At 41.7% G+C, this 25065-nt stretch overlaps 1 protein-coding gene across 1 annotated transcript in view; it reads left to right on the top strand.

Moving 5' to 3' along the window:
• The window catches only part of LOC102020821 (collagen alpha-5(VI) chain), a gene marked incomplete at its 5' end in the record, with an annotated part of 109068 nt that overhangs the window by 16840 nt on the left and 67163 nt on the right, over window positions 1-25065 (top strand). The window contains 19 exon segments of the mRNA XM_013505730.1: window positions 51-82; window positions 84-120; window positions 463-482; window positions 590-641; window positions 729-782; window positions 2632-2692; window positions 3337-3404; window positions 3784-3837; window positions 6991-7026; window positions 7519-7583; window positions 9239-9293; window positions 10491-10553; window positions 13997-14059; window positions 17268-17303; window positions 18730-18792; window positions 19853-19915; window positions 22091-22126; window positions 22265-22301; window positions 24518-24529. Of these exon segments, the coding sequence (XP_013361184.1) occupies window positions 51-82; window positions 84-120; window positions 463-482; window positions 590-641; window positions 729-782; window positions 2632-2692; window positions 3337-3404; window positions 3784-3837; window positions 6991-7026; window positions 7519-7583; window positions 9239-9293; window positions 10491-10553; window positions 13997-14059; window positions 17268-17303; window positions 18730-18792; window positions 19853-19915; window positions 22091-22126; window positions 22265-22301; window positions 24518-24529 (907 nt within the window).

Here is a 25065-nt window from a genome sequence, read left to right as displayed (position 1 = left end):
CTTCTGACAAAAGATTCACTTTGAATATGTGTTTGCATCCCTTTTCTTAGGGAAGAAGAGGAGAAACTGTACCCCAAGGAGACAGGGATTACAGGATGTTCAGGGCAGCGGGGTCAAAAGGTAAGGTAGGCTATGTTGGAAATGTTACTTTCATTTCCCTGTAATATTCTCCCCCATCTCCGCCAATCCTTCCCTGTCTTGTTTTCTCTTGTATAACCCTTCTCTTTCCCCAGTTACATCTATTAGTTCTATTGTCTGCATATTAATTCTGCTTCTTAATAATCTCAAGGAGTCTTGAGCATTAATTAAATCCCATTTATAACTCTTTTGTAGATGGGTAGCTAGAAACAACTAAAGAGACACACAGTAATCTTTTTAGAGAGGTAGCTTCTTCCTGCTGCAGCCTGCAGATCAACACTCCTGTCCTTGACACATTAATGACAGATATTTCCTCTTTTGCAGGGAGCCAAAGGACTTTCCACATATAAGATACTGTAGTTTCTTCTCCATTAATTTTGACCCCTACTGGGATTAGCTTCTCAATAAGTGTATAGCAGAGACCTTTCTTTACCTGATGGCTGGTTTTCACCTCTCAGGGAGAACCAGGCGACAGTGGGGTGGATGGAACTGATGGAGAGGAGGTAAGCCATTTTTCTTCAAGTTATAAAGCCATCATGAGGTTGATTTTTTTTTTTTTTTTAGATAGGAATTTTCTTATCTTCTTTTAGGGATTACATGGATTTCCTGGGAAAAAAGGAGAAAAAGGTGATCCAGGATCTCAGGTAACACTTCAGCAAAGAAGGACAATTTGATGACAGAGATGATCTTAATTGCGTGTAAGTGGTTACTGGGGATAAACTGACAGCTGACATAATAACATAACAAAGACCTATTACCAATGAATAGATGCCACATTCCTATTTAGGGTAAGCTGGTAACTGTATAATTTTCAAGAATTTCCAGCTAGAAAAATTCAAACTATGCAAGGTCCTCCCATGATCATGTTTTGCAGAAGTCCGCGGATGAATGCATTAGCCTGTGTTGTCTTTATACCATCAGAAAAAAAATTAAAAGCAAAAGAAAATAATTTTGTGGTGTTAGTGTAGCAAATCACAGTAACTTTTTTTAAAAATTCATCTCAATATGCATTAATATATGCCTATTTGATTCCAAGAAGCTCTACTTTTGACTGATGGACTTATTTATCAAATATTCTTCAGGGTCTGTTATGTGCTAGACACTGAGTTATGTGATAAAGGATCGGAGATGGACTACAGTCTTTGTTCTCCAGAACTCCAGGACTACACAGTCTCCCCATTGTGTGATTAGGGAGACAAGCTTACCGATAGTATGATCAGAAGACATGAGGGTCCAGAGAGGGGCAGCTACCTCAGCCTAGAGGAGGAAAGTGTCCAGGAAGTCTTCTTGGGGCAATGATCCTTGAACTGAAGATGCACAGCAAGTTGCACAGCAAGTAGCAAAGCAAAGATGTAGGTGGAGGGCATTCCAGACAGAGGGAACTTGTGAGCAAACACAAGGCTCCAGGAGGTGTTCTGCTGGAAGGAGAATATGAATACAGGGAGAGGAAGATGAGGCTCAAGAGCTGGCAGGAAGAGATCAGAGCAGCACAAGGAGCCATGGGGTGGAGTTTGGCTTTTACCCATCAGGTCATAGGAACTTTTGACAGATTTAATAATGAAATTTGCATCTTAGAAAGATTACTTGGCAGTAGTATGGAGAGTTTGGAGATGACATGGGTACAAGGAAGGAGGAGAGGTATAGTGGTCGAGGCAAGGAAGGATGAAGCCTTCCAGCAGAGCCACAGCAGTGAGACTGAGCATGCGCTATCACAGGGGCCTTGCCAGGGTGGGGAACATGAGGCATCTGGGGTACCACAGAGGCACTTGATCTCTGGGTCATGCAAAGTGAGTGTCTCCTTGCATTCTTTACCCTAGAAGGCTCTCTAGGCTCACCCCATCCCGTGGGTAATAAGGCTTCCACACCAAGCTAATGGGACCAGCAGGAAACGGAGTCAGTCAAATTGCCCACCAGGGTCCTGGCTTGGGAGGGTTTAGTCAGGAACAGTTGGACTGAGGTGACTATGGAACATCCCTGTAGAGGGTTCCTGTAGAAATTTAACTATAGACATCAGAAATTGTTAGACTGGCAAGGATGTTCATACAGTAGCCACTAGCCACGTGTGGTTATGTAAATTTAAGTGAATTATAGCAAGAATCCCAGTCTTCGGTTGCAGTAGCCATCTTTCAAGTGCTCAGTAGCCACATTATGGCTGTTGTAACAGACAGGGTAGATGTACAGCCTTTTAATCACTGCAGAGAGTCCTAGTGGACTGCTATACACTGGACCAGAGACATTTTCCAGGTTCTCACCCTCACATCCAATGTCCTGACCATAGCCTTAAAATTAAACTTGAGAAGTCTAAGGGAACCTGGCTGAGATAAAAGTATGTGGAGCATTTTATCTGATTATTTCTGCCCTACACAAATGTGCAGATACACGCACGCGCACACACACACACACACACACACACACACACAGAGTACTTGACATGTAACACCATCATAGAAGCCTCTTGGAGGCTAATATAGAAGTTCATTTTATTTTTTTCAGGGCCACCCAGGTTCCAGAGGCGCCCCCGGCAGAGATGGAGGAAAGGGCTTCCCAGGAGATCCCATAAGTTACCACTGCTCACTGTTCCTGGCTCGCTTCCCTTTGCACCTCCTGCTAACCTGCAGGCAAATTTTCGCCTTGGCAGTGGGGTGGCAGTGAGACATAGTCAGGAAAAAGTTCTGTCTGTGTCTGATCTGATTGGGCCGATTATTTTAAAGGTTGAGGACTGGGTGTTAAAGTTCCATCTTATGACTCCTTAAGGCTTGTTGAGACTTTCAAGTTTGTTGGGGGACAATTTTCCATAATTTTGTTTGCTGGACTTCTAATCTTTAAAACCTAGAGATTCCCTATTTGTTGAGTCAATTACAGAAATTTCACTGTACTTGGAAGGGAAGGGCCCAATAATGTTTGAACTAGTGGACCGGTGAAGCTGCCTGTCTAGGGAAACTTACCATGTAGCAAGACCTCCTATAAATCTCCATTCATTACTAAATCTCCCTCAAACTTGATGAAATATTGCTTTAACTTTTTCAAAAATCCTGAATTTCAAATTGGAGAATTTTATCATACTTTTCATCCCATAACTTAATTACCTTGGTACTTGAACATTGTATCATTTTGCAAAAGAAGCTATTTCTGGATTCTAAAATACTTGTCTTTTAGGAGCTACTTCTGGATTCTAAAACACCTTAAAAATCTTCTTTTCGGGTAATCCAGGACGAAACAGTAACATCAAAGGACAAAAGGGCTCCAAAGGAGAACAAGGAAGACAAGTATTCATTTTTACTTTAGCTATATAGGTTGATTAATCCCATTATTGAGCTAGGTAAATTTAGTGAAATATATAACCTTCTGTAATAGAACAAGCACCTATGTTTAAGAAAGACTAATTATCTTAAAAGAAGTTTTGCCTGTAGTAGACTACACTTCTGCAAGAAAAATTGTTTCTTGAAGTGATATTGTTTGGGAAACAGTGCATGATGCAGTACCTTGCTTTCTTTGATGATGCCCAGCCAAAGTGCTAATGTAAAGAATGGTTCTAGCATGGGACCTTTGCTCTGCTGTTTTAATGACGTTTCTGTTTGATACTGATGCTTTTCTAATTTACCTACACTCGTTAGCTTACTATCTCAGGGGAATTTGTGTTTCTAGGGTAGAACTGGGCAGAAGGGGACACAAGGCAGTCCCAGCTCCAGAGGAAGAAGGGTAAGTACCTCTGCAGCTATTTTCTTGCCCTCACTATCGCTTGCAGGCAATACAGAGGCATTCAGATTATTTATTGCTGCAGGGACAGCTGATCCAGGCCAATATATTTGCAGGGTTTCTAAGTCTTATCATTGCTGACATTTGGGACCAGATAGTACTTTTTTGGGTCTTACAAGATGTTTGGCTGCATTCCTGATCTCTACCCACTGGATGTCAGTAGCATCACACATCCTCTTAGCCCATTTGTGACATCCAAAAACGTATTCAGATACTGCCAAATATCTGTGAGAGTGGAAGTGGAGGAAAAATCACCCCCAGTTGGGAACCACTGTGATACAGTCTCCATTGCTCTGTCTACCTTCCAAATGCTTTTGAATGGGCTTTGAAGACTATAGCATAAATACCCTCCTGTAGTAGTTTAGTATCTGTGAGCTACATAAGAATATAGCTCACTGGGTAAACACCAAATTGTCTTTCTCTTTACATCTCACCAAAGGGAAAGAGGAATCTCAAATACATTCTTCCTGCATGGACCAAAATTCTGTCAACCTCAGGGGTCCTGGAGTAACTTTATAACATTCCATGTGATATTAGTTCTATCACAGTCAGAACAGGAACATTGAGTTTCTTCATATTTTTAAGGAACAATCAAGAAATCACATTTTCCTTTGTGGACTCCTGAAGCTAGAGATATTCATAATGTTAGAAACTGGTCTACCATGTGCTCAGGATGGGCCATAAAAAAAGAGAATAATGTATAAAGTCCTAGATTTGGCCCTGAGTTTTTTCCAGGAGGGAACTGAAGATTCGTGGTTTTCTTTTCTATGACAAATTTGCAATCTTCTCATCAAATGAAGGCCATGGCCAGCTGTCTTCTTGCTGGGGTAGATAGTAGAAATGCTATCCCAATTCTTCTTGCCTTTGTTTATCTTGAATCCCAGATTCTGCAGGAAAAGCATCTACAGTCCAATGGGTACAGCTTCCAAGTGCTTCTGCTAACACTTCTTGGGACTTTGCCCTCTGTTTCACTCATGAGAACTAAAATGCTCAACTGAGGCAGCAGGATGAACTGAATGTTAAAATTTTTAAAGATAAATATGTCTTGTTGGTTTAAGGGAACACAACTTTTAGTTTGAAATAGCTTTAAAACAGACACTTTAATTGGGAACCTTTTAAAAGAGATGCCAGGGGTAGGGTAGGGGTTACATTGGACACACTAGTCAGTGACTTCCAAGTTACTTGCTGACACGAGGCTTGTAGCCTTCTGCCCCCCAATCTTTGACTCACTCTCAACTGAGCTCCTTTGTAACTTCTTTTCTTCTGATTTAAGCAAGGCAGCACTGATACAAAACAACACTAAGCTTTCCTACCCTCTCCCCTAACTTTCCACTGAAAGAGAGAATTTTCTCTGATGGTCAGAGCTGCTTAACTGGATGACAAATTCCAAAGATACAGCTCAACCCAAGACACTGCCTCCTGTGTGACAGAATTTCAATTTGTGTATGTTAATTGTATCATTTTTGCCAAAATGATGGGTCTACCTATTGAAAAACCACAGTTGAAACTATGTTGAAACCCTTTGTATTTTGCCTGCTATACATAAAGAATCCTTACAAATGATATTTATGCTTCTATAGTATCTGTTTTGTGCCAGATCCTGAGCAAATCACTTTCATATATTAATTTGTTCAAGCCTCATAACATACCTGTGAGGTAGATACTAGTATTGTATCCATTTTATAGATTGGAGAATCAAGGAAACAGGCAACATGCTGACCAAGTTCACAATAGTTAATAAGTGGCAGAATGAGGATTTAAACTTAGGTTATTACTTCAGATTCTAGGCTCCCAGCCACTTTGGATAAGGTTTATTATACCACCTAGACCATAAAGAGTAGGGCTGAGTGCAAAGGTACCTGAATGCTGAGGTTATATTTCTAATCAGGCCAAATTGGGCCATGCTGTCTGTAACAAAGAATAAACACTGTTTTATCTGTGCTTTTTAATAGAACAGATTTGTAAAAGCATGGAAATAGCAGCCACAACCTTTGCTTTCTATTTCTTCTCTACTTTCTCATGTCAAGAGCCTTGACTAAGTCATATACAGTACAAGCCGCTGAGAAAATGGTAGGGGAAAATTCTTCCAAATAGTATTTGCATTTTAAATGCAACATGAACCAAGGGGCAGAACCTCAATGGAGAAAGTTTAACCATCTTGTGGAGCTGCACTTTGCTCAGGAATTTCAGGAGATGGACAGTTGAAAGAGAGCAGCAGTTCTGAAAATAATTTTCATGTTACAAATGGATGAACATATTGTTTTAAGTATTCATTTTGTACCTAAAGTAATCATAGTTGTTTATCACAGTGAGTCAGTGGTTCAGAATGTGTCCCAGCTTCCTCAGAGGGAAGGCAGGGAGTGGTATGAGGTACAGATCTTGTTGCTATTGTTTAGGAAAAAAGAAGTGAGGGTCTGGACCCTGCATGATCATCTTGGCTGGCTGCCCTGTGAAAGAAGAGGGTACAATAAAGATGATTGGGTAGAGGTCATGAGTGACAACAGAAATTGGCTTTTGGAAGGGCATAGACAGGTGGGGGCTGGCAGGGTCAGCCTGGCTCTTCCCTGATGAACCCAGTGGTAGCCCTGGATCACTGCATGGTGGAGCAGACCACCAGCTATTTCTGTCCTGTAGAATTCCACAGGGACAAGCTCCATGAGCCCACATGGGGCACGGTATCTAGAAATTTTGCTCGCCCCTGAGACACAAACAGGAGTCCATATCAGAGAGAGATGGAGGTGCTACTGTTGTCCTCCTGGGGAAAGCCACTGCTTAGCAGAGAGTGGTTCCTGAGTTTTCTATAGAAGACAGTTTCTTCAGGATAATTTGAGTCTTCAAACAGCCTCCTGGGTAATTGTTAGAGACTGTCAGACTGGAGTTGGGTCTGTCAGGACTTTTAGATTGGTTTGCAATCAGACTCCAAATGTCAATGAAATTAAGTGCCCAATGTGAAAACTTGTCTATGAAAAGCACCGGGCAGGGACCCTTTCCATGTGAGCTGCTCATTACTTGTGTCAATCAAGGGATGAAAGAGGCTGACTTACCTCAGAGAGCCCTTCCTGGAGAAGCACTGACACTTTGCCCTTTCTCTTCCAGGGAATGGAAGGCCCAAGAGGGCCCCAGGGAGCTTTGGTAAGTGACCTTTACTTCCTGTCCTCTGTGGCACAGAGGACCAAGAGGATTTTTCCTGTGTGAATGGTGCTGGGAGCCTTTGACAAGGATGTTACAGGAAGTGTCTATCACCGAATGTGTTCCCCGCTGACTGATGAGAAATAAAGTCACTATCAAATCAACTTGCGGAAACAGGGGATCTGATCTAAAGCAAAGCTCCTTCACAGACACACTGTAGATGAATAAATGTGCACAGTGGAATGCCCCGCATCAGACTGACTTTCTTCTGTGTGGGACTTAGTATGCAAGAGAGAAAAGTTTTCTGAGAGTAGGAAAAAAGTTTGTATCTATTCCTTCAACTTAGACAGTCTGGAAGAGTAAAATGCTAGGCCAAGTAGGGATTGAGCCACAAGTCTGGCAAAGTAGTACCTAGGTCCTTTGTAAGTACTACAAAGAGAAGAGCTTTGTGGAAACTGTGGGGAAAACCTTAACACTAAAAATTTTATTCATCAGGGGAAACCGGGAAATCCTGGACCTCAAGGTGCACTGGGAGCTAAAGGATTACAAGGCCCACAGGAGTGTGGGATTATTCTCAAACTATTGGTAAATAATGTGAAAGTATTCTGATGGGAAGACAAGTACCTTTGAGTAAATATCAATAACAGATTCTTAGTCTACAACCCCCACACCACATTCTGCATTTCTCATCATGGGCAGGCATGTGATTTTGTTCCGTCAAACTGCGCCAACATTCACAGCTCACTAATACACCTTTCCAGAGGAGAGGTGTGCTCTTTTGTCACCTGGCATCATATCTGGATGTCAGGAATACTGAACGATTCATATTATAATATTATATATATATTAGTAATTAACATTAGCACCAGCAAATTGGTCTTCTGAAACTAAGGTCCTGTACATAGACTCCCACAAGGAAAGTTAGTCAAGAGCTAGAAACTCACATCCAGTGCACCTAAGGTCACAGGGAACACCACCTTGGTAATACTACTGATAGAGACTTCTGTGAGCCATTTCCATTGTGTTCATGGCCACATCATGAGTGCCCGAGGACCAGAAGTTAGAGCAACTCTCCTGCTCTCTTCCATGCCAGAGCAAAGGTGTGGTCATCCCTAGACAATGGCTTTATTACACATAGGTATTTAGTCACTTTATGGAGCCCACACTATATGAAGCTCACTTTAACTCTAGACTTGTCTGAAGGGGTCTGTATAGATGCATCTATTCTAAGATTTCCTGGGAATTCTTTTTTCTTCTAGAATGTTCCAGATCATTAGTACTAAACTAGAATTTGAGATTCTCTTGAATGGTTCTGAGGCCCTGAATAAAGCCATAAACTCCATGTTTTCTGGATTGAGTAACCATAGAAACAACCTAGGTCTGTTCACAGGTTTGGGCAAGTAGAAGTGGGGTAACAGCTACTTCAGATACTCAGTGGAATCCTGGGCCATGAATCAAGGCTTACTCAGTGGCTTCTGGGGAGCAGTGGCCACTTCATAGCCGGTGCTTTGGTGGTGAGGAGGATTCCCTTGAGTTTTCCCTTCTAGAATGTAAAAGAGCTATATGAGAACTATGCATATATTACATGGCAAATATGGTAGAAAGATACACTTTGATTCTTCTGGCAGGAGTTTGCTGCTAAAATATTCTTTGGCACTTTCTTTTTTCTTTTTTTTTTCTTTTAAACAGAGTAATAAAAAAAGAATAGCAAAATATCAACAACATAGAGAAAAACAAAATAAAGCAAAACAATACAAATGATACAGGGTTTAGGAACAAAATAACAGGAATTAACAGTGGCTGTTGTGTTACAATTGGTGCTGTCTTAAAACAACTTTGCTTTCTGTTTCATGCATTGATAAGCACTTTGACCTAGGTAACCATCTTTCTAGGGAATCATTTGACTATTGTCTGTATCTTGCTTTTTCTATGGGCTTTACTTTTCTTTGTTGGTCTATTGTTACTTCTTTCTATAGGAGAAGGATGAGGGTCTTAAGTCCAGGCATGGGATTCCTTAGGAAGGTCTGTACACTGAGTCTGGCTCTGCCCTTAGTTACTCAACTAATGTAGGTGAATTTCAGAGTTAGGAGGCTGTGTGCAGTATTGAATCACTGCTTTTCCCCTGGGAGTGGGAGGGTCAAAAGCACTAACGAGGAAGGAAGTTTCATTGACATCATTGCCTTTTATTCCCTTCATTACCACTCAAGGGGTTGAGTGGAAATCCTGGCAGAAAAAGAGAAAAAGGAAACCAGGGGCACAAAGGACCTCAGGTGAGTGACATAGTGACCTTAGTGTCAGTGGCTCCCAATCTTTACTTTCCCCTTGTTGAAAAATACATTCAAATATAATTTATTTTACATTATTGACACAGAAATAATACTTTTCTGGATTAGTGCAGGTCAGACCTTAGCCTAGCTCATTGGTCTTATACCTGGCTGAAGTTCTCCCCTTTGTCCATCACTGGGATTTTACTCTAAAGGCACAGACCCACTTCATCAGCTTAAAGAAACTTTGGAAGAAAACACATAAACTGAATCCTGACCATTTCCTCTGAAACCTGGGACACCGTTCTACTTTGTAACTTGTAAAAATTACTTGTGCCCTGCACATGTATTGCCATTGGCCACAGATACATGGAACTGACTGCACAAAGACCCCTTACCACTCGAATCTATTTGAGTTCTAAATATGTCTCTTGAGGTCATCGTCTGAATCTGTTTCCCGAGAGAGTAATGGGAATTGGATGGTGAGGGATTTGTGTGAAACATTTTCAGTACTTTTCTCATTTCAGAGGGCAGAGAATGCCTGGGTTTGCCCAGTGGTCCTCCTTGTGGATGCATGGAAGATTCTTTCACCCGTTTTTACGTTGGGAAAAAACTAAAACCTGCATGGCCACATGGACGTGTCTGTGGTGCTGTGTGCAAAGCTGACAGCAGCATAGTGTTTCACTCTAATGGAATCAGCGTTTTGCAACAAGTTCCCCGCATTTGGAAACAACAGGAGGGGAGCCCCATGTAGACTGGCCAGGCAGCTGCAAGCTTTGGTCTCATAGCCAGGGCTGAAGCCTGAATCCCCTGACTCAGCCAGACAACTCACTCCTCTGGGTGGCCACAGCTCTCTCCTCAAAGAGGCATTAAGGGGCTGTTGGGAATGAGATGAAGAAAAGTGAAATATTCCCCATGTGTTTTCTAAAAAGTGCTGTGGCATGTTCATTTTATTTTCATTAATTAATTAGTTATTAATATTACTGGGGATGGAACCCAGAATCTGCACACAGAGCTACATCCCCAGCCACATTTTATGCTTGATTTTGAGACAGGATCACACTAAGTTGCTAAGTTGCCTAGGCTGATCTTGAACTTGCAATCCTCTTGCCTCAGCCTCTCAGAGTGCTGGTATTACAGATGTGGGCCACCATGCTGGCTTGCAGCGTTAACTTTTGCATCAGCCCCTATTTTGTTTTTCAGGGTTCTTCTGGGATAGTGGGACTTAAAGGGAGCATTGGAAGAACTGGACCTATGGGGAGAAAGGTAATGTTGATTTCAAATACTGAGACCAAAAGTACCTGTGTCTTCTCCCTGATTTTCATGCTAAATCCTCATCACCATCAGCACACCATGAGCATTCCAGTAATATCTTTCCTTTCACTGAACTAAGAATTTCTAACTGCTTACCTTTCCAGAAAGAAAGCTCCCCCGCTATTTTCCTAGGAGCAATGGTGATCTCACTCATCATGAAATTATGCTCTTGCATTCCCCAATTACTAAATTCAGGAATGTGCTTGGTAGCTGAGTTGGGTATGGCAGGGGATGACAGAACTCAGATTTGTTTGTGTGCACAGCTATCTGTCTAACTCAGCCCACACATCTGAGGCTGTGCTGTTGGATACTGTCAGAGAGCAAACTATGGGACCCATCAAGAATCTGACTCCCCTACAGAAACCCTTTCAGGGCCCAGGTTTCTGGGGCCCTGGGGTCTGCATAGTTGCAGAGAAGGGCCTCTGCTTGGTTCAATTCTATGCTGCCAAGGTCTTGAAACTCATAACGTCTGAGCAAAAGATCTAAGTTTTCCTTTTACATTGAGCCCAGCAAACTATGGAGACATTTGCTTTTCACCTTGGCCCTTGGGAAAACCTTCAAACCTTAAGGTAGTAATAAGATGAATAAGTTCTGGGGCACTAATATGTGTAGCATGGTGACTATAGTTCATAATACTTTATTATACACTTGATATTTTGTTAAGAAAGTAGATCTTAAATATTCTCCCCATAGAGCACACACAAACAAGTATGTTAAGTTGAAGCAATAGCTATGTTAACTATGTCACAAGATGTATATGTATCATATTGCATACCTTAACATATTCATTATGGGGCTGTAATTCGTATGTCTTCCTACTGGGTAGATCTGAATCACCGGTGGTACATGCCTGACTGTCCAATCGAGCAGCATGGGACAGTCTTAACTGGTAGAACATTCCACACATGTATCAGTTGTGGTATAAGCCAGCAGGAATGTGTTAAACCCGCACAATTTTAGTTGTCAGTTATACATCACCAGTGCTGAAGGGGTGGAGGAATAGCTTCCAGGCCCTTTGCTCTCTGCACTGTTTAACTCTAAGTCTTCTCAGCCCATGCCCCAACCCCGCAGCTTGGCCTGCCTCTGCCAGTGCCTTCCCTCCACCTGGATCATATTCAGCTTCCCCAGCTCCTTCCCTGGCTCACACAACATCCTTTAGGCGTCAGCTTCCCTATTCCTTTCTTTTGTTGCTGGCTAGTGTGGATCCTTGCTTCAGTGACAATGGAACTGAAAACTAAAGCAATAATATGATTCATAGGCAAAGGTTTTAAATAAAAAAATAAGAGAAAATAGTAAAAGACTTTAGCCTGAGGAGCTGACAAATATCAAGCTGGGCCCTATGTAAGAGGAAATGAGAGAAAATAGGGAAAGGACTCCAGCTTGGGCAGCTGGAGGGGATACACTCTGATGAAGAGCCTCAGACTGGCCAATTAATGAAGACACGGGACCCATTTCATGGGGTGCTATGGTGGGCTAGGGTTTGGTCAATCATGATTTTAGTCCCTAGCTCAGGAGGAAGCCTCGTGACCTGAGTGACAGTTCACTTCTCACGAGGTAGGTGCTTTGCTCTGCAGGAATCAAAGGTGACCCTTGGTGTAGAGAAATGTCCCTGTAAACTTCTAGTCCTAGTGTTCTCAGTCTTGATGGGTAATGTGGTGCGGGGGTAAGTTTAGGTCTAATAAATCCCATTTTGCCAGCTTTTAGACTAACACTCCCTATATGACTAGTACGCCTATCTGTACAACTAAAAAGGACTTGACCCAGAGTTTTACAAAATAAAGATCAAGTTTTGTTCTACTTTTAGTTACTTATTAAGCATTTATAGGCTCAAGAGGAGAGTCACAAAGTTTTTTAGCAAAACCTGCTTATATCAGTATGAGTGCAGACAAAGTACTTGGAGGAGAGGTTTATTTGACTCCCGGTTTCCGTGGGTCCAGCCCATGGTTAGCTGGCTCTAAGGTAGGAATAGCACGGTAGGAGAGATGATGGAAGACAGACGCTCGCCCCAGGAAGCAAAGAATAGAGAAAGAAGGAAGAACAGTGACAGGAGCGCAAGCTTCCAGGTCGTTGCCCCAGTGCCCTGTCTGCCGTCAGGCCCCATCCCAACAGCATATGCAGGTGTGAGCGCACCGATGCATTAGTCCACTGAGGAAGATAATGTCCCCATGATCTGATAACCTTCCAAAGCCCTACCTCTGAATGAATACATGAGGCACTGGGATATAAACCACAACACTCTCTGCCTTGGAAGAAAACACAAATCATTCTTTTAATACTAAAGGAGTTTGTCTTTTCTCTTAGGGTTGAACTGGCTCCCCAGGCTCACAAATCTGATTTGGACCCCGCCCCCTTGCCTTTGCTCCCACAGCACTGCAAGCTTTATCACACACTACTATAATTTCTTGAATAGTTATTTATCTTTCTAAACTAGACTGTACTTGACGGGGGCAGGACTATATCTATCATGTTCAATAGTTTATTTCTCATGAAAATGATGCAGGAATACTAAAATTCCCAATCTGTTAGATGTCAGATGTGCCAGGTTCATGGTCTCACAACATAGGGGAATGAAGTTACAAACCAAAGGAGGAAGCTAGGAAAGTTTTATTGGAAATAAGAAGAATAACTCCTGGATTTCCAAGAAGGGTTCCAAGTGGACAGCCACCGAGGCCCTTTGTCAGGGGTGATTTACACAGCAAAATCGCAGTGTGGGTCAAATGACAATCAACTTATAGGATTACTAGTATAGCTGCTTAGCTAATATTGATCCAATAGGCAAATTAGCCATGTAGCAAGGGTTTATGGAAAGATCAAAGACATTCGTGGAAAGGCAGGGGAATATGGGTCCAGATGTTCTGGTCACCCCCCTGTGCATCTGATGCCTGTCTGGGCCTGCTGGTGGTGCTAATCACAGTATAATCTCAAATTGGAGTTTTCTCACAGGCCTGGCTATTGAGGTCTGGCTGTCTTCAGATTCACCTTTAGCCACAATTCCCGTGTCTTTATATTTTTGTGCTGAATTCCTTGAGGGTCCAATCCCTCTCTGACTACATATAATTTCTATCTAACTTAGCTGTGCATGGAAAAATAAGCAATTTTTGGATAGGCACATAGATTAGCAAATTAATCAGCTTTCCCTGGAGTGACATTTCTACTCTTTGCCTTCTAGGTTGGTCTTTTTTGTAACACTGGGAAAGCAGTATTTGAGTTCAGCCCTTGTCTGTGCTCTTCTATTCTCTCCTTTGGAAAGATTGCTATTTGTGCCCTATACAATGGCCCCTGTTGAGGCCTGAGCCCTCACTGAGAAGCTTGTATCCCCCTACCCAGTGGACAGACTTCCTGCTGTAAGAGCCAGGTTTGATTTTTTTTGAAACTCTTCTTACTTCGTTTATTAGGGGGAACCTGGAGTTCCTGGAGACCCAGGTCCAGTGGGGCCACCTGGACAGCGTGGAAAGCAGGTATGAGGTTCTATACCCTCACCTTGCCTGACTGAGTGCTCAGCTCTGAGGTAAGAAGAAGGAAGCTGACACCCTCAGCCCAAGCAACTAGGGCATGGAAGGTTTTTCAGCAAGTAGGTGAGGGCATTTCTCTTAGCCTCTAAGCTCTCACTCTGAAGCTGGTCTGTTAAGGTGAGCAAGAATAAAAGGGTGAGGCAGAGATGACAATGGGCGAATTAGAGTGGGGCATTTTAGTATTTGAGCAGCCAGTTCAGTTTTGTTGGCTGAAAAACAAAACTGCCTATTTCTCTCCCTTTCTTGAAAAACTTGAGGAGTAGGACTGGGAAAGAGGGTGCTGCTTTTTCAGGATTACACTTTGTCCTAGTAGTTCTGACTGCACCAAAATCTTCACCCTTAAAACAGACAGTAGAGGGACAGACATTTCATTCCTTTTAAAAAACATATTTATCATAAGCATTATATAAATATTTTTTTAAATGTACCAAGTGTAAGCATTATTCACAGTAGCCAAGATAGAGAACAAATCTAAGTGCTCATCGGTGGACAAATGTGCCATGACTCTTACAGCCAGCGGGGTCCTGAGAGGGGGCGAGAGGAGACTAAGAAACAACAACACATATACTAAAGGGAAAGTTGGGACTGGGTGGGTCCTGACCTCTGATAGAGCAGCAGCGGCAACCCAGCACGGTCTGCCTCTCTATTTACACACAGTAAAAAGGGGGGATGTACACAACGGAGTCAAGTGCAAGGTCTCAATGTTTTGCTGAGAACACAAAGTGAAACATTCTCAGAGCTGTCTGTCCTATAGTTTACAGAGAGGAACACCAAGGCAGACACCTGCTGGACTGGCCTTGTTCTAGTCCCAAGGAGTTTGCTGACCTCTAGCTCAGCCCTGGCTGAGCCCCTCCCCACAAAATGGAGGGAGAAAATGTGATATACATACACAGTGGAATACTACTGTGCCTTGAAAAGAGGGCTACGCTGTTGTCTGTGAAAGTGTGGGTAAACTTGTAGGACATCATGTGCAGTGAAACAAGCTGGGCACAGAATGACTAACACTGCACCATGTAATCTCTCTTGTGTATGAAATGTCCCAAGTCAAGCTCACAGAGTAATGACAGCCCCCAGAGGCTGGGGAGGGGTGTGAAACTTCAGACAGGAGGAATTACTTCAAGACATCTAGGGTGCATCATGGCACCTAGAGTTAATAACAATGTATTGTAGGTTTGAAAAGAAGAAAGGGACCAAGGAAGGGAGAAATGAAGAGGCACTGATAACTACAATGAGCCAGGGGCTTAAAAAGGCACAAATATTAAGGCCAGAGCAAGCTCCTCACTCACTGCAGTGCCCCATGGACAGTGCCTGGTGTCCAGCGTTCCTTCACTGCAACTTCTATGCACAAAATTTAGTCAAAATGTTTGTAAAAATGGTCCAGCTACTTCATTACCTAACAGTAGCTTTTTGTAATCTAATTTAAAAACATGAATATGCAGAAAAACAGAAAGAAAGGAAGAAAAGAAAAGTTGGAATAAAATTTACCAAATATAAAAAATAGAAAAGGAAGATAAAAAGAAAAATTATTCATAGTTGCATCATTTTGAGATATTTATCATTATATCTTAGAGATATAGAGATATAGACAGAGGTAGAGATAGAGAGAGATAGAGACAGAGATAAAGATGGAGGAGATAGAAAAAAATCAGTGCATTTTTCCCTCTTAGCAATGTATCATAAACATTTTTTTACTTTCTTACATTTTTCTCTCAAAGTCGTTTTTAATAACTTCAAAATATAATACGAATGCCTTAGTACTCAACCAGATTCTTATTATTGGAGATTTAATTTGGTTTTAGTTTTTCAGCACAGAAATGAACATTCTTATACCTAACTAAAATTTTGGACAAAACTGTAACTATATTTTTTCTATGGTAGGGATTGACTCCAGAGCCTTATAGATGCTAGGCAAGTGTCCACCACTGAGCTGCATCCCCAGCCCACTAATACAGAAATTTCTAGTATTTTCATAGCTCAGTCAAAGAATATGTACATGTTTAATGAAGGCTGTAAACTATATTTTGATTGTGCCCTTAGAAATTCAAACAATATATGGGTTCATTTTTTATATGCAGGACAGTACCTGTTTTGGGGCTTCCATAATAACAATGGGTATTAAAACTTTCCCCTTGACACAATGGTACCTCCTATTGTGCCAAATTCTTTTTTTTCTCTTGGTTACTTAGGAAGATGAACATTTCCCCCCATATATTTATTAGCTATTGGGAGACTCCTTATCATGTTCTTTGGGCCAGCACCTACTTTTACCGGCAGGAGACTGCCACTGATTTCACAAGTTCTGGACGGCCATCCTTCTCTGCTTCCCACCATCGCTGCAGAGTGGAGCTCACTGAAGTTTTATGGCACAAAATTTCTCTGCTAACCCAGCCCTGCCTAGCACGTACAGGATGGTCATGAGGAACTGTGCTAACACTGACTAAAAACATAAATATAGGATAAAATAAGAGCTGCACACTCCCCAACAAGCCCTGACCCATCTTCCCCCAGAAGGTTTATGTGTGTAGATCTCCTAATCTGAGACTGAAAGGGCTTCTGCCAGACCTGAGTAAATGGCCTTGTCAATCCGCAGCATGAGTATACAACTTGAGACGTAATACAGGTGTTCCTGAAAGACTGGTAGGAACCAGGTGACGAGAAAAATCATTCCTGAGATATCTAGATTGGCTGCCTAGACCCTTTCCCCATGTCCTCAAACCCTTATAAAAACCCCAATCTCTCACCCTAATGGCCAGGGTCTTCTTTTAGAAACCTGCCTGCTGTCTCCCTGATAGTGTATGCTGATCTGAATAAACTCTTGTCTTTTTTTTTTCTGATCCTGGTAAAATCTTTCACTACCAACTTCACAGGCCCTCTGTATGCAGTCTAGCATGGTGGGGGCATATCAAGAGTAAGGAAAACCCAGCCACACACATTTCCAGGGCTCAGGGTCCCTGAATAGGTCCCCTGCACCTGGAATTCCACAACATTTTTTTCCTGATACCAACACTTCCCTACTATGCATTACAATAAATTTTCACTTTTGAGAAATTGAAATTAATTGATATGTTTGCAGGGAGATTTTGGCATCCCAGGCTGTGGTCATACTGAGGACATGGCATATTGATTCATTTATGTAATCTGATGAAAATTATAGGGTCCAAGAGGATTCCCTGGAGATATGGGGCAGAAGGTATTGTGCACATGAACTTCTTTTGTCCTTACCATGATATTCACTTCTGTCTGGAGAATTGGGCAAGCCTGTGGCTCTGAGTACAACAGAAAAGGGACAGAGAAGTAGGGCAGCTTTTCCTGGGCTTCATGAGGAAGGGATATACTCATCCCTGTGAATTTTCATATTGGAAAATATTGTCCAGTCTTTCATGGCCTGATGTCCCACACAGTGATGCTCTCCCTTTAAATGTCCTCTCCACTTTGTCTCTGTTCTGTTCTTGGTTGCTATTTGTTCTTTATCATTGTAGGTTCATTTCTTCTTACCTGAAAGATTATAATACTTTTCTTATTGGTCTTCCAAGTCTATCTTACCCTGCTTCAGTTAACCCCAAACACCACTGTCACGAGATTTTTCCAAAGCAGTCTCATCCTGCTGTTTGCTTGATCAAACATCCCCCAGAATTCCTCATTCCTGCTAGACTGAAACCCATCTCCACACTCTAGAAACAGACACACCTTCTATTTCAACCAGAGTAACTCACAGTGTATTTATATGCAGGGATTCTTGTTAAGATTTCCTTTTCAAAACAAGTGTCTAGAATGGTGTCTTCCACACAATTGATGCTCAAATAAAGATGCAAAATATGAGTTAAAAATAGAATGTTTCATTAATCAAATCAGCTATAGTAAAATAGCCAAGGTTTTGAAACCTTTTAAACATGTTTTAACTGATGAATCACAAATAGAGATTCTTCCCTAGAGAAAAAAGGGTACAGGAAAGAGCTGCATACAAACTGCTCAGTAGGATAAGACTTCTTATTATAGAGGGTTAGATTTCTAATTTCTTGATAAAGACAGAAACTTACCATATTTTAATTTACAGATAAATGAGAAACAAGTATATTGATAAGTAACTGTCAAAATTAGCTTCCCACCACAGTCAGAGTAAATTTTTCTTTACCTTCAGCTTTTACAGACATGATTCAGGAATTTAGGAAGTAATTCAATATTTTATGGATATACCATGTGTCTTTCCTGGTTTTTAAACATTTTCTTTGGATGGTTTTAGTAACTGAACAGTCATGGAATTGATGTTAACATACAAATATTTGCATTATTAAAATATCACAAATAGTTTAGAGAATCAGTAAACCAATGATTTAGGTCCATATGACAGGGCAAGATGTCATTTAATGTTGTATTGATTTTTTTAATATAAAATATAGTTACAGGGGCTGGGGATTTAGCTCAGCGGCAAAAAGTGCCTGCCTGGCAAGCGCAAGGTCGTGAGTTCGGTTCCCGGTACCAGAGAAAAACAAACAAACAAACAAAAAAAAAAAAAAACAAAACAAAAATAAAATATAGTTACAAGGTCAATTCAGTTTAGGTTTGGAGAAAATTTCTTATTCTTTTATAGTGTATATTTTAACATTTGGAACCTTCAGGGTGAAGTTGGCAATACTGGAATTCCTGGGGAGCTTGGACCCAAAGGATTTTGGGGACTAACTGTAAGTGGCCTGTGATTCCAGGAGTAATCAGTGTTTCATCTGCAGGCTCTGGCTTTCATGTTGTAATAATAACAGTGGGTTGTCGATCCATCTTCAAGGGCATTCAAAATACTGCTACCTGGCTATGTGACCATCAACATGCCTTTTTTAGGGCTTGTATTTTTGTAACATAAGAAATGAACTTAGTGACATCTAAGGTCACTTTCATCTCTAAAAGTCTATAGTTCCATGAATATGAACTATTTTAAAGATTTACAAATTGATGCCTGGGTGTTTCAGATGTATCAATGTCTTCCAGTCTATTCTAAGGCACATGTAATTCCCTGTAAGTGGAAATGAAGTTGACCTCATCCCTCTGTGTCATATGGACCTAAATCATCCCTCAGCCCTCTGTGTCCTGGAGGGATTTCCATGATTCCACTATCTATAAGAAAGTTATATGGGACATTCATTGTAAGGAAGGATGTTGAAATATTCTAATTAGCAAAGCACAGAACAGAATACTATGCTTACTTAAGTTTCAAACACAGTACCAAGCATCCTTTCATTTTAAAGTTTGAGTGCAATATCAGTGGTCATCCACAGGGTAGAAGAGACACAATCCAACAGATATTTCCCACCAGCTTAGATACATTTCCTTAGCACCTACAACCACCACATTGAGGCACAAGACTGACACAGCCCATTCATGTACTTATGTGTGTGAGAACTCATTTTGCTTATTTTATTATTTACAGATGAGAGTTTTTTTTTATTAGATCTCTGTGTGCCCTAGGATGTTTGCTTTTTCATATTAGTACCAATCTCAGTTTATAACTAATTTGGATTTAAATACACAGCTGGTGCCAGAACCAATTATGTCATTAAATGAAAGGGCTAAAAGGGAAATAGATGTTTAAGAATGAGTGGCTTATACCACAGGTAAGCAATTTACCTGACTTGAATTAGGAAGTAGCTACTCTCTCATAAAATCAAATTCTAAAAAATTATATTCTCATTAAAATTGAGATAATTTTCATTGATAGACAGTGTTGAAACTAATATATATTCCTATCTGCAGCTCACTGTAGGCTTGAAAGGTGAAATTGGACATCATGGATTGCAAGGCCTTCCTGGGCGGAAAGTGAGTAAACTCCCGAGAACTACATAGTGTGTATGCTGGTTTTACAGAAAAGGCTTGAAATTTAAAGTCAGAAGCACTGGAGTCCAGTCCAGATTCTGCTTCCTACTAGCTGTACATCCTGGGGCAGTCACTGGGTCTCTGTTTATTTCCAAAATGAGTGTGACATGTACTGTCCTAATCACCTTAAATGGTAGCTATGATAAGCAGGTAATCTAATGCACTCTGTGAACCATGAACTGCAATGCCAATATTTGCTATTGTTATGATTTATTACCAAAGCCTTTGATGTAGGGATGGGATTGCAGAAGCTTCACAAAGTTGTCCTGGCAAAGTTCCATCATGTGAGGCAGGTAGGTAGGGTTTGCTAAAAAAACACTTTTGTTGTCATCCATCCCCAGAATTTAGACTCTAGAGAGATCTGGAAATATAGCCACAACTTTCCGCTCTGATTCCATTATGAGAGAAATGTCACTTTTGGAAGCATTCCCAGGCAGAGTGAAGCATTTCTCCTACAGCAAAATTCCCTTACCTCTATTTAGCGCCTCATGAGATTGGAATGATTTTGTTATACATCTGTGTTCCCTCACAAGCACAGCCCAGGGATAGCTAAATGCCATTAGGACCTGTGTTTTGTGGAGGGGGCTCAGGCAGCATTGTGTAAGGAGTAGATAAGAGGCTTATCTCGTTTTATGCCTTGAGAATTTCTTGAACTTAGGACTTTATAAAGAAAAAATGTGAATGGCTTTGTGGTCAGCTGAATCCTTATTAGGAAGAGAATCAACTAACTATAGAGGAAATTCGATATGATCTTTTCTTTTGCATTAAGGAAGGGTGAATGATCTTAGTCATGTAGATAGGTATCTGATCTCTAGGGCAGTCTGGTCTGCCTCTGGCTTTGTCTTCTTGCCAGATTCTGGGGCTGTCATTTGGGGGATACTATGATTTTCTGTTCTTATGCTAAACCCACTGGAATGGATTGGAATGTTGTATCTTTATCTCAGGCCTTTGGTTTTCAGTCTTTGCTTGGGAACTTGCTCAGAGTTGTTCTTAAAGTCATTCTTTTGGGCCATAGTCTCCACAGTTCTGTAAACTGTGAGCTGTTTACTCTATCACTACAGAAATCACTAAAGCACTCTGCTTGAATGGCTGTGTGTCATTTTCTCTTTTTTTTTTTGCCATAACTTGAAAAAAAGAAGGCTAAGACTGGTACCTTGTAGTGGTAGGATCAGAAAGACATGTTTCGGTGAGTAGAATCATGGACAACACAGGGTTAACACCAGCAACACAGCTGACATTTCACTGTTTATGAGACGGATGGGTGGATGGATGGATGGATGGATAGGTGACCCAATTATCACTTAGAACAGAGGTTCTTATCTGATGTCCCTGGTTGAAGGGGTGTGGAGGATTGTTAATAAAATTACACAAGTGTGAGCCTCTTGTGAAATGATAATATTAACATTCATTAGTTGTCCAAAAATGTGTAAAAGTAAAAATGTTAAAAACAACTACCTGATTCTGATAAAAGGAAGCAAGAAGATTTAAAAGAGAAAAGCTCAAGCTGCTAAGAAGCACCACTGACTTCTTTCAAGAGCCCGTCCCTGATTCACCTCACCAGCTTTTTATATTTCTTTCCTCCATAACCTCTTGGCACTTAGGAGTGTAACATTCATGCACTTTTGAGTAATGTCCATTTTGCTATCAGTGGTCCTTGGTTATCTCATATATGTTGAGGTTATCATCTCCTGCATTTAAAACTCCCTGATTTATAATATAACTGCACCTTTGAATTCCCAGTAAAAGTCATCTCCTTAGCACTGTCTTTTGGAAAGTCTACTATTTACAAGGTTAAGCTTTCTTATTAGAAATACTTTCTTCTGACTGCATATTTAATACAAATATCTGTAAGAAATACTCTTATTGCTTTACTGTTTTCCACCCTAGAAAGAAAAATCATTCAGTTCATCTGGGTGAACATTAGCTTACCTGACCTGTCGCTTGGTTTGCACACTTGGTGTGAGTGAGGAAAGTGTACTGTAATTAATCCACTGGGGTTAATGACTACTGTCTGCCAGCTGTGCTTTTAAGAAAGATTTTGTTTGTTTGCTTGTTTCTCTTATTTTATAACTGAAGGCTTCAATTTACAAACAATTTGTTTTGTTTTTGTTTCCCTAGGGCCCTAAAGGCATGGCAGGGGAGCCTGTGTTTTCTGTATGTATCTCCCTATTCATGGAAAGGAAAAAAACCCAACCCGTTCACTGGGAAATAAAACACAGCACTTGGGAGATCCTTGCACTCATGTTCTCTCTCTCTCTCTCTCTCTCTCTCTCTCTCTCTGTCCACTTACAGCAGTGTGATCTGATCCAGTTTGTGAGGAACTATACTTGTGAGTATCTGTATGTCATGGGACAAGAGCATGGGTGGCTGGGGAAAGACTGAGCTGTGGGCTCAGAAGGCCAAGGTTACAAGTTGGAGAAGTCTATGTAACAGGATTGCCCTGAGTGTCTACTGTAGGGGCCTCTCACACCAGAGGTGGGAGGAAAAGAAGGATAAGGAGAAGTGTCTCGGCTCATAAGGGGCATGTGTGCAGGAAGAGAAGACATGTACAGGAAGCAAGTAGACCAACTCAAAAGATGTGTGAATCAGCTTGCATTATTAATATGACAACTGTGCAAAAGGATGGAGGGGGCATGATATTAAACAGGTGAACATGAGTGTTTAGGGTTAGTTGGTTATTACTTAGATGCAGAAGTTGCCAAGAGCTGGTGGTCCTAAAAACTAACGATGATGAGTTTTCCAAGGCTGTGAAATTAGGGAGTTAGAAACTCAAGAGGTGAAGTAGGAAGTTGAGAGAAGAACAGCATTGCAAAGATGGGAAAGCCTGCCACATGTGGGCAGCTTCCAAGGCAGGAAGAGGGAAGCCAGTGGTGAGGAGATTCAAAGGGAGGGTAGATATGAGTGACACTAGCCAAGGAAGGGAGGTGAGAACCTGGGTCCAAGACCGTCACAGGGAGAGAATAAAGGAAAAGCTGTGGTAGGGAAAGAGTGGTGATCAAGCTCCTCAGGGTGTTGTCAGTCTTTTTGGTGAAATCAAATGATGACTTCCCAAGGGTGAGAGAGGTGGAGACCAATCATTGGAGGGTTTGGGCTTTGAAGGGAAAAGTTTTCTAACACTGAATCAAATGAGTTAGCTGGTACTCAGAGGCTGAGGAAGAGTGGGTGGGTTCTATTACCATGCAGGTTGCTGGCTAGACTGGCATGGAACTCCAGAATACAGAATGGAGACCAGACTTGGGGTGACAGGGCTTTGGGGCTCTACAGATGGTGTCATGAAAGTCCCTTGAGGTTGGATCCCTGATATAACACTGTGTGCTCTCCACTCCTGCAGCAAGTCTCCCACCCAGGAGGAGGGCTGGGTCCTGAGCTGATGGCTGGGACCCTCCTTTAAAATAAAATAGACCTAGGAATCTAGGGGAACAGAGAGTAAAAGGGAGTGTTTGAAAATAAAACAGGAGGGGCCAAGTGACTGATACTTTAAAGGGAGACACAAAAGTAGAATACTTTTAGGAAATCTCAATAAATAAAAGAAACATGCTAGAAGGGATGAAGCAGTTTCCCCCAGGGTCACCCAGCTTGGATAGATGTGAACACACGTGAGGGTCTAGACCCTGGGTAAGTAGCCTCACAGTTGCATCTGAAGTTCTTAATCAGCTGCATGAGACCCGTGCTGAGTGTTGAGATGCAGAGGAGGCTGTGGTGTAAGTGTGGTACCTGTGGACAGTCAGCGTCTCAGGAGCCACAGGAGCAGACAGACACAAGCTGCTAGTAGGGCTGCTGTGCAGAGAACATGTGCCCGGACACAGGACAGAAGAGCCCTTTGTTACCAAAGTTAATGAATTCTTTTATTAGATTGGAATGACTCATTGGCTTCCTAGGAAGTGAATAAACTAAATATGAAAATTGTCAGGCCTGTGGTTTCTTAAAGATTTACCAGAACTCACCCAGATGCGTCTCAGGTTTATAGAATAAATCATTCAGAGAAACCAGATGCATTTTGCTCAGAGAAACCCTTGGGATTTTTTTCCTTCTTCTCTCTGGATGCAAAGATCACTCAAACAGAGGAGCTATATTTTTAGTCAGAGACAAAGTTCATTTGAAAATCCTCCTGTGGCTCTATAGGAAAATAGAGATTCCCAAAGTATTCATCAGAGAAAAAAATAAGACCCATATTTTAGCATTGCATTGCAGGCTGACTCTCAGAAGACTGTGAGGACAGAGACAGAACAGACTGCTTTTCCGCTATCTTGCCATTTAATCGGTGCCCCAGCTGTGTGCTTGCTTCTAAGGCAAGTGATCAGTGTTTCAGTGTCAACCAAAATTCTGCTAAAGTCAGCTGACCATGGCTCACAGAGGAAAAGGTCAGGAAGGTTCACAAATTAATAAAACTGTATGGACACTCCCTCAATCCTCTAACCTCATTTTCAATTAAAGTCAAATAAAACAAGCTTTGTTAAAATACTGCTTTTTGGATTTTTTTTTTTTTTTGGGTTGGTTGGTATTCCAAAAATGTAACAGTCTTCTCTCTTTCTCTCTTTTTCATAGCTTGTTGGAAAGGTGAGTGTTCTTCCCATATTGTTTCTTGCTGAAATGATGACTGTGCTTTGATCAGACCAATTTGAACAAAACCCCCAGCCTCTGTGAAGACACCTCTTTGTTCCGCGCAGATGTGTCAGATTTTGATTTTAATTAAGATGCCTGCGGACCAAGCCCCTCCACACACTGGTCCTTTCTAGATCCTGTCACAGGTTCCAACTCAGTCTTCACAGAGTGGGTCCTGCATTGCTGGGGGCATGAGAACAGGGCTGACGGACCCACACACTACTGCTCTGTCTGCTCCTCTCCCCTGATGCTGGCTTATTGGACGTGTAATGTATCCTTTCTACCCCTGACCCACGTTTGCACCTGTCACTCAGCAAGTGCTGACCCTTCTCTGTGGATGGTCCTGTCAGGGCCTGGATTGCAGGTGGTGCTGTATGAGCCTCAGATCCTGTGGGTGACATGGCTAAGGAAGCCAGCAATGTCACTTCAAGATCTCATGCTCTTCCTCAGGCTTGCTGAAGTAGACTCTCAGAGTTCTAGAGCTTGTGCCA

This window comes from Chinchilla lanigera, unplaced genomic scaffold (genome assembly GCF_000276665.1).
Source record: "Chinchilla lanigera isolate Chin_1 unplaced genomic scaffold, ChiLan1.0 scaffold00100, whole genome shotgun sequence".
NCBI classification, from domain to species: domain Eukaryota; kingdom Metazoa; phylum Chordata; class Mammalia; order Rodentia; family Chinchillidae; genus Chinchilla; species Chinchilla lanigera.
This window is presented reverse-complemented; position numbering and strand designations above follow the sequence as displayed.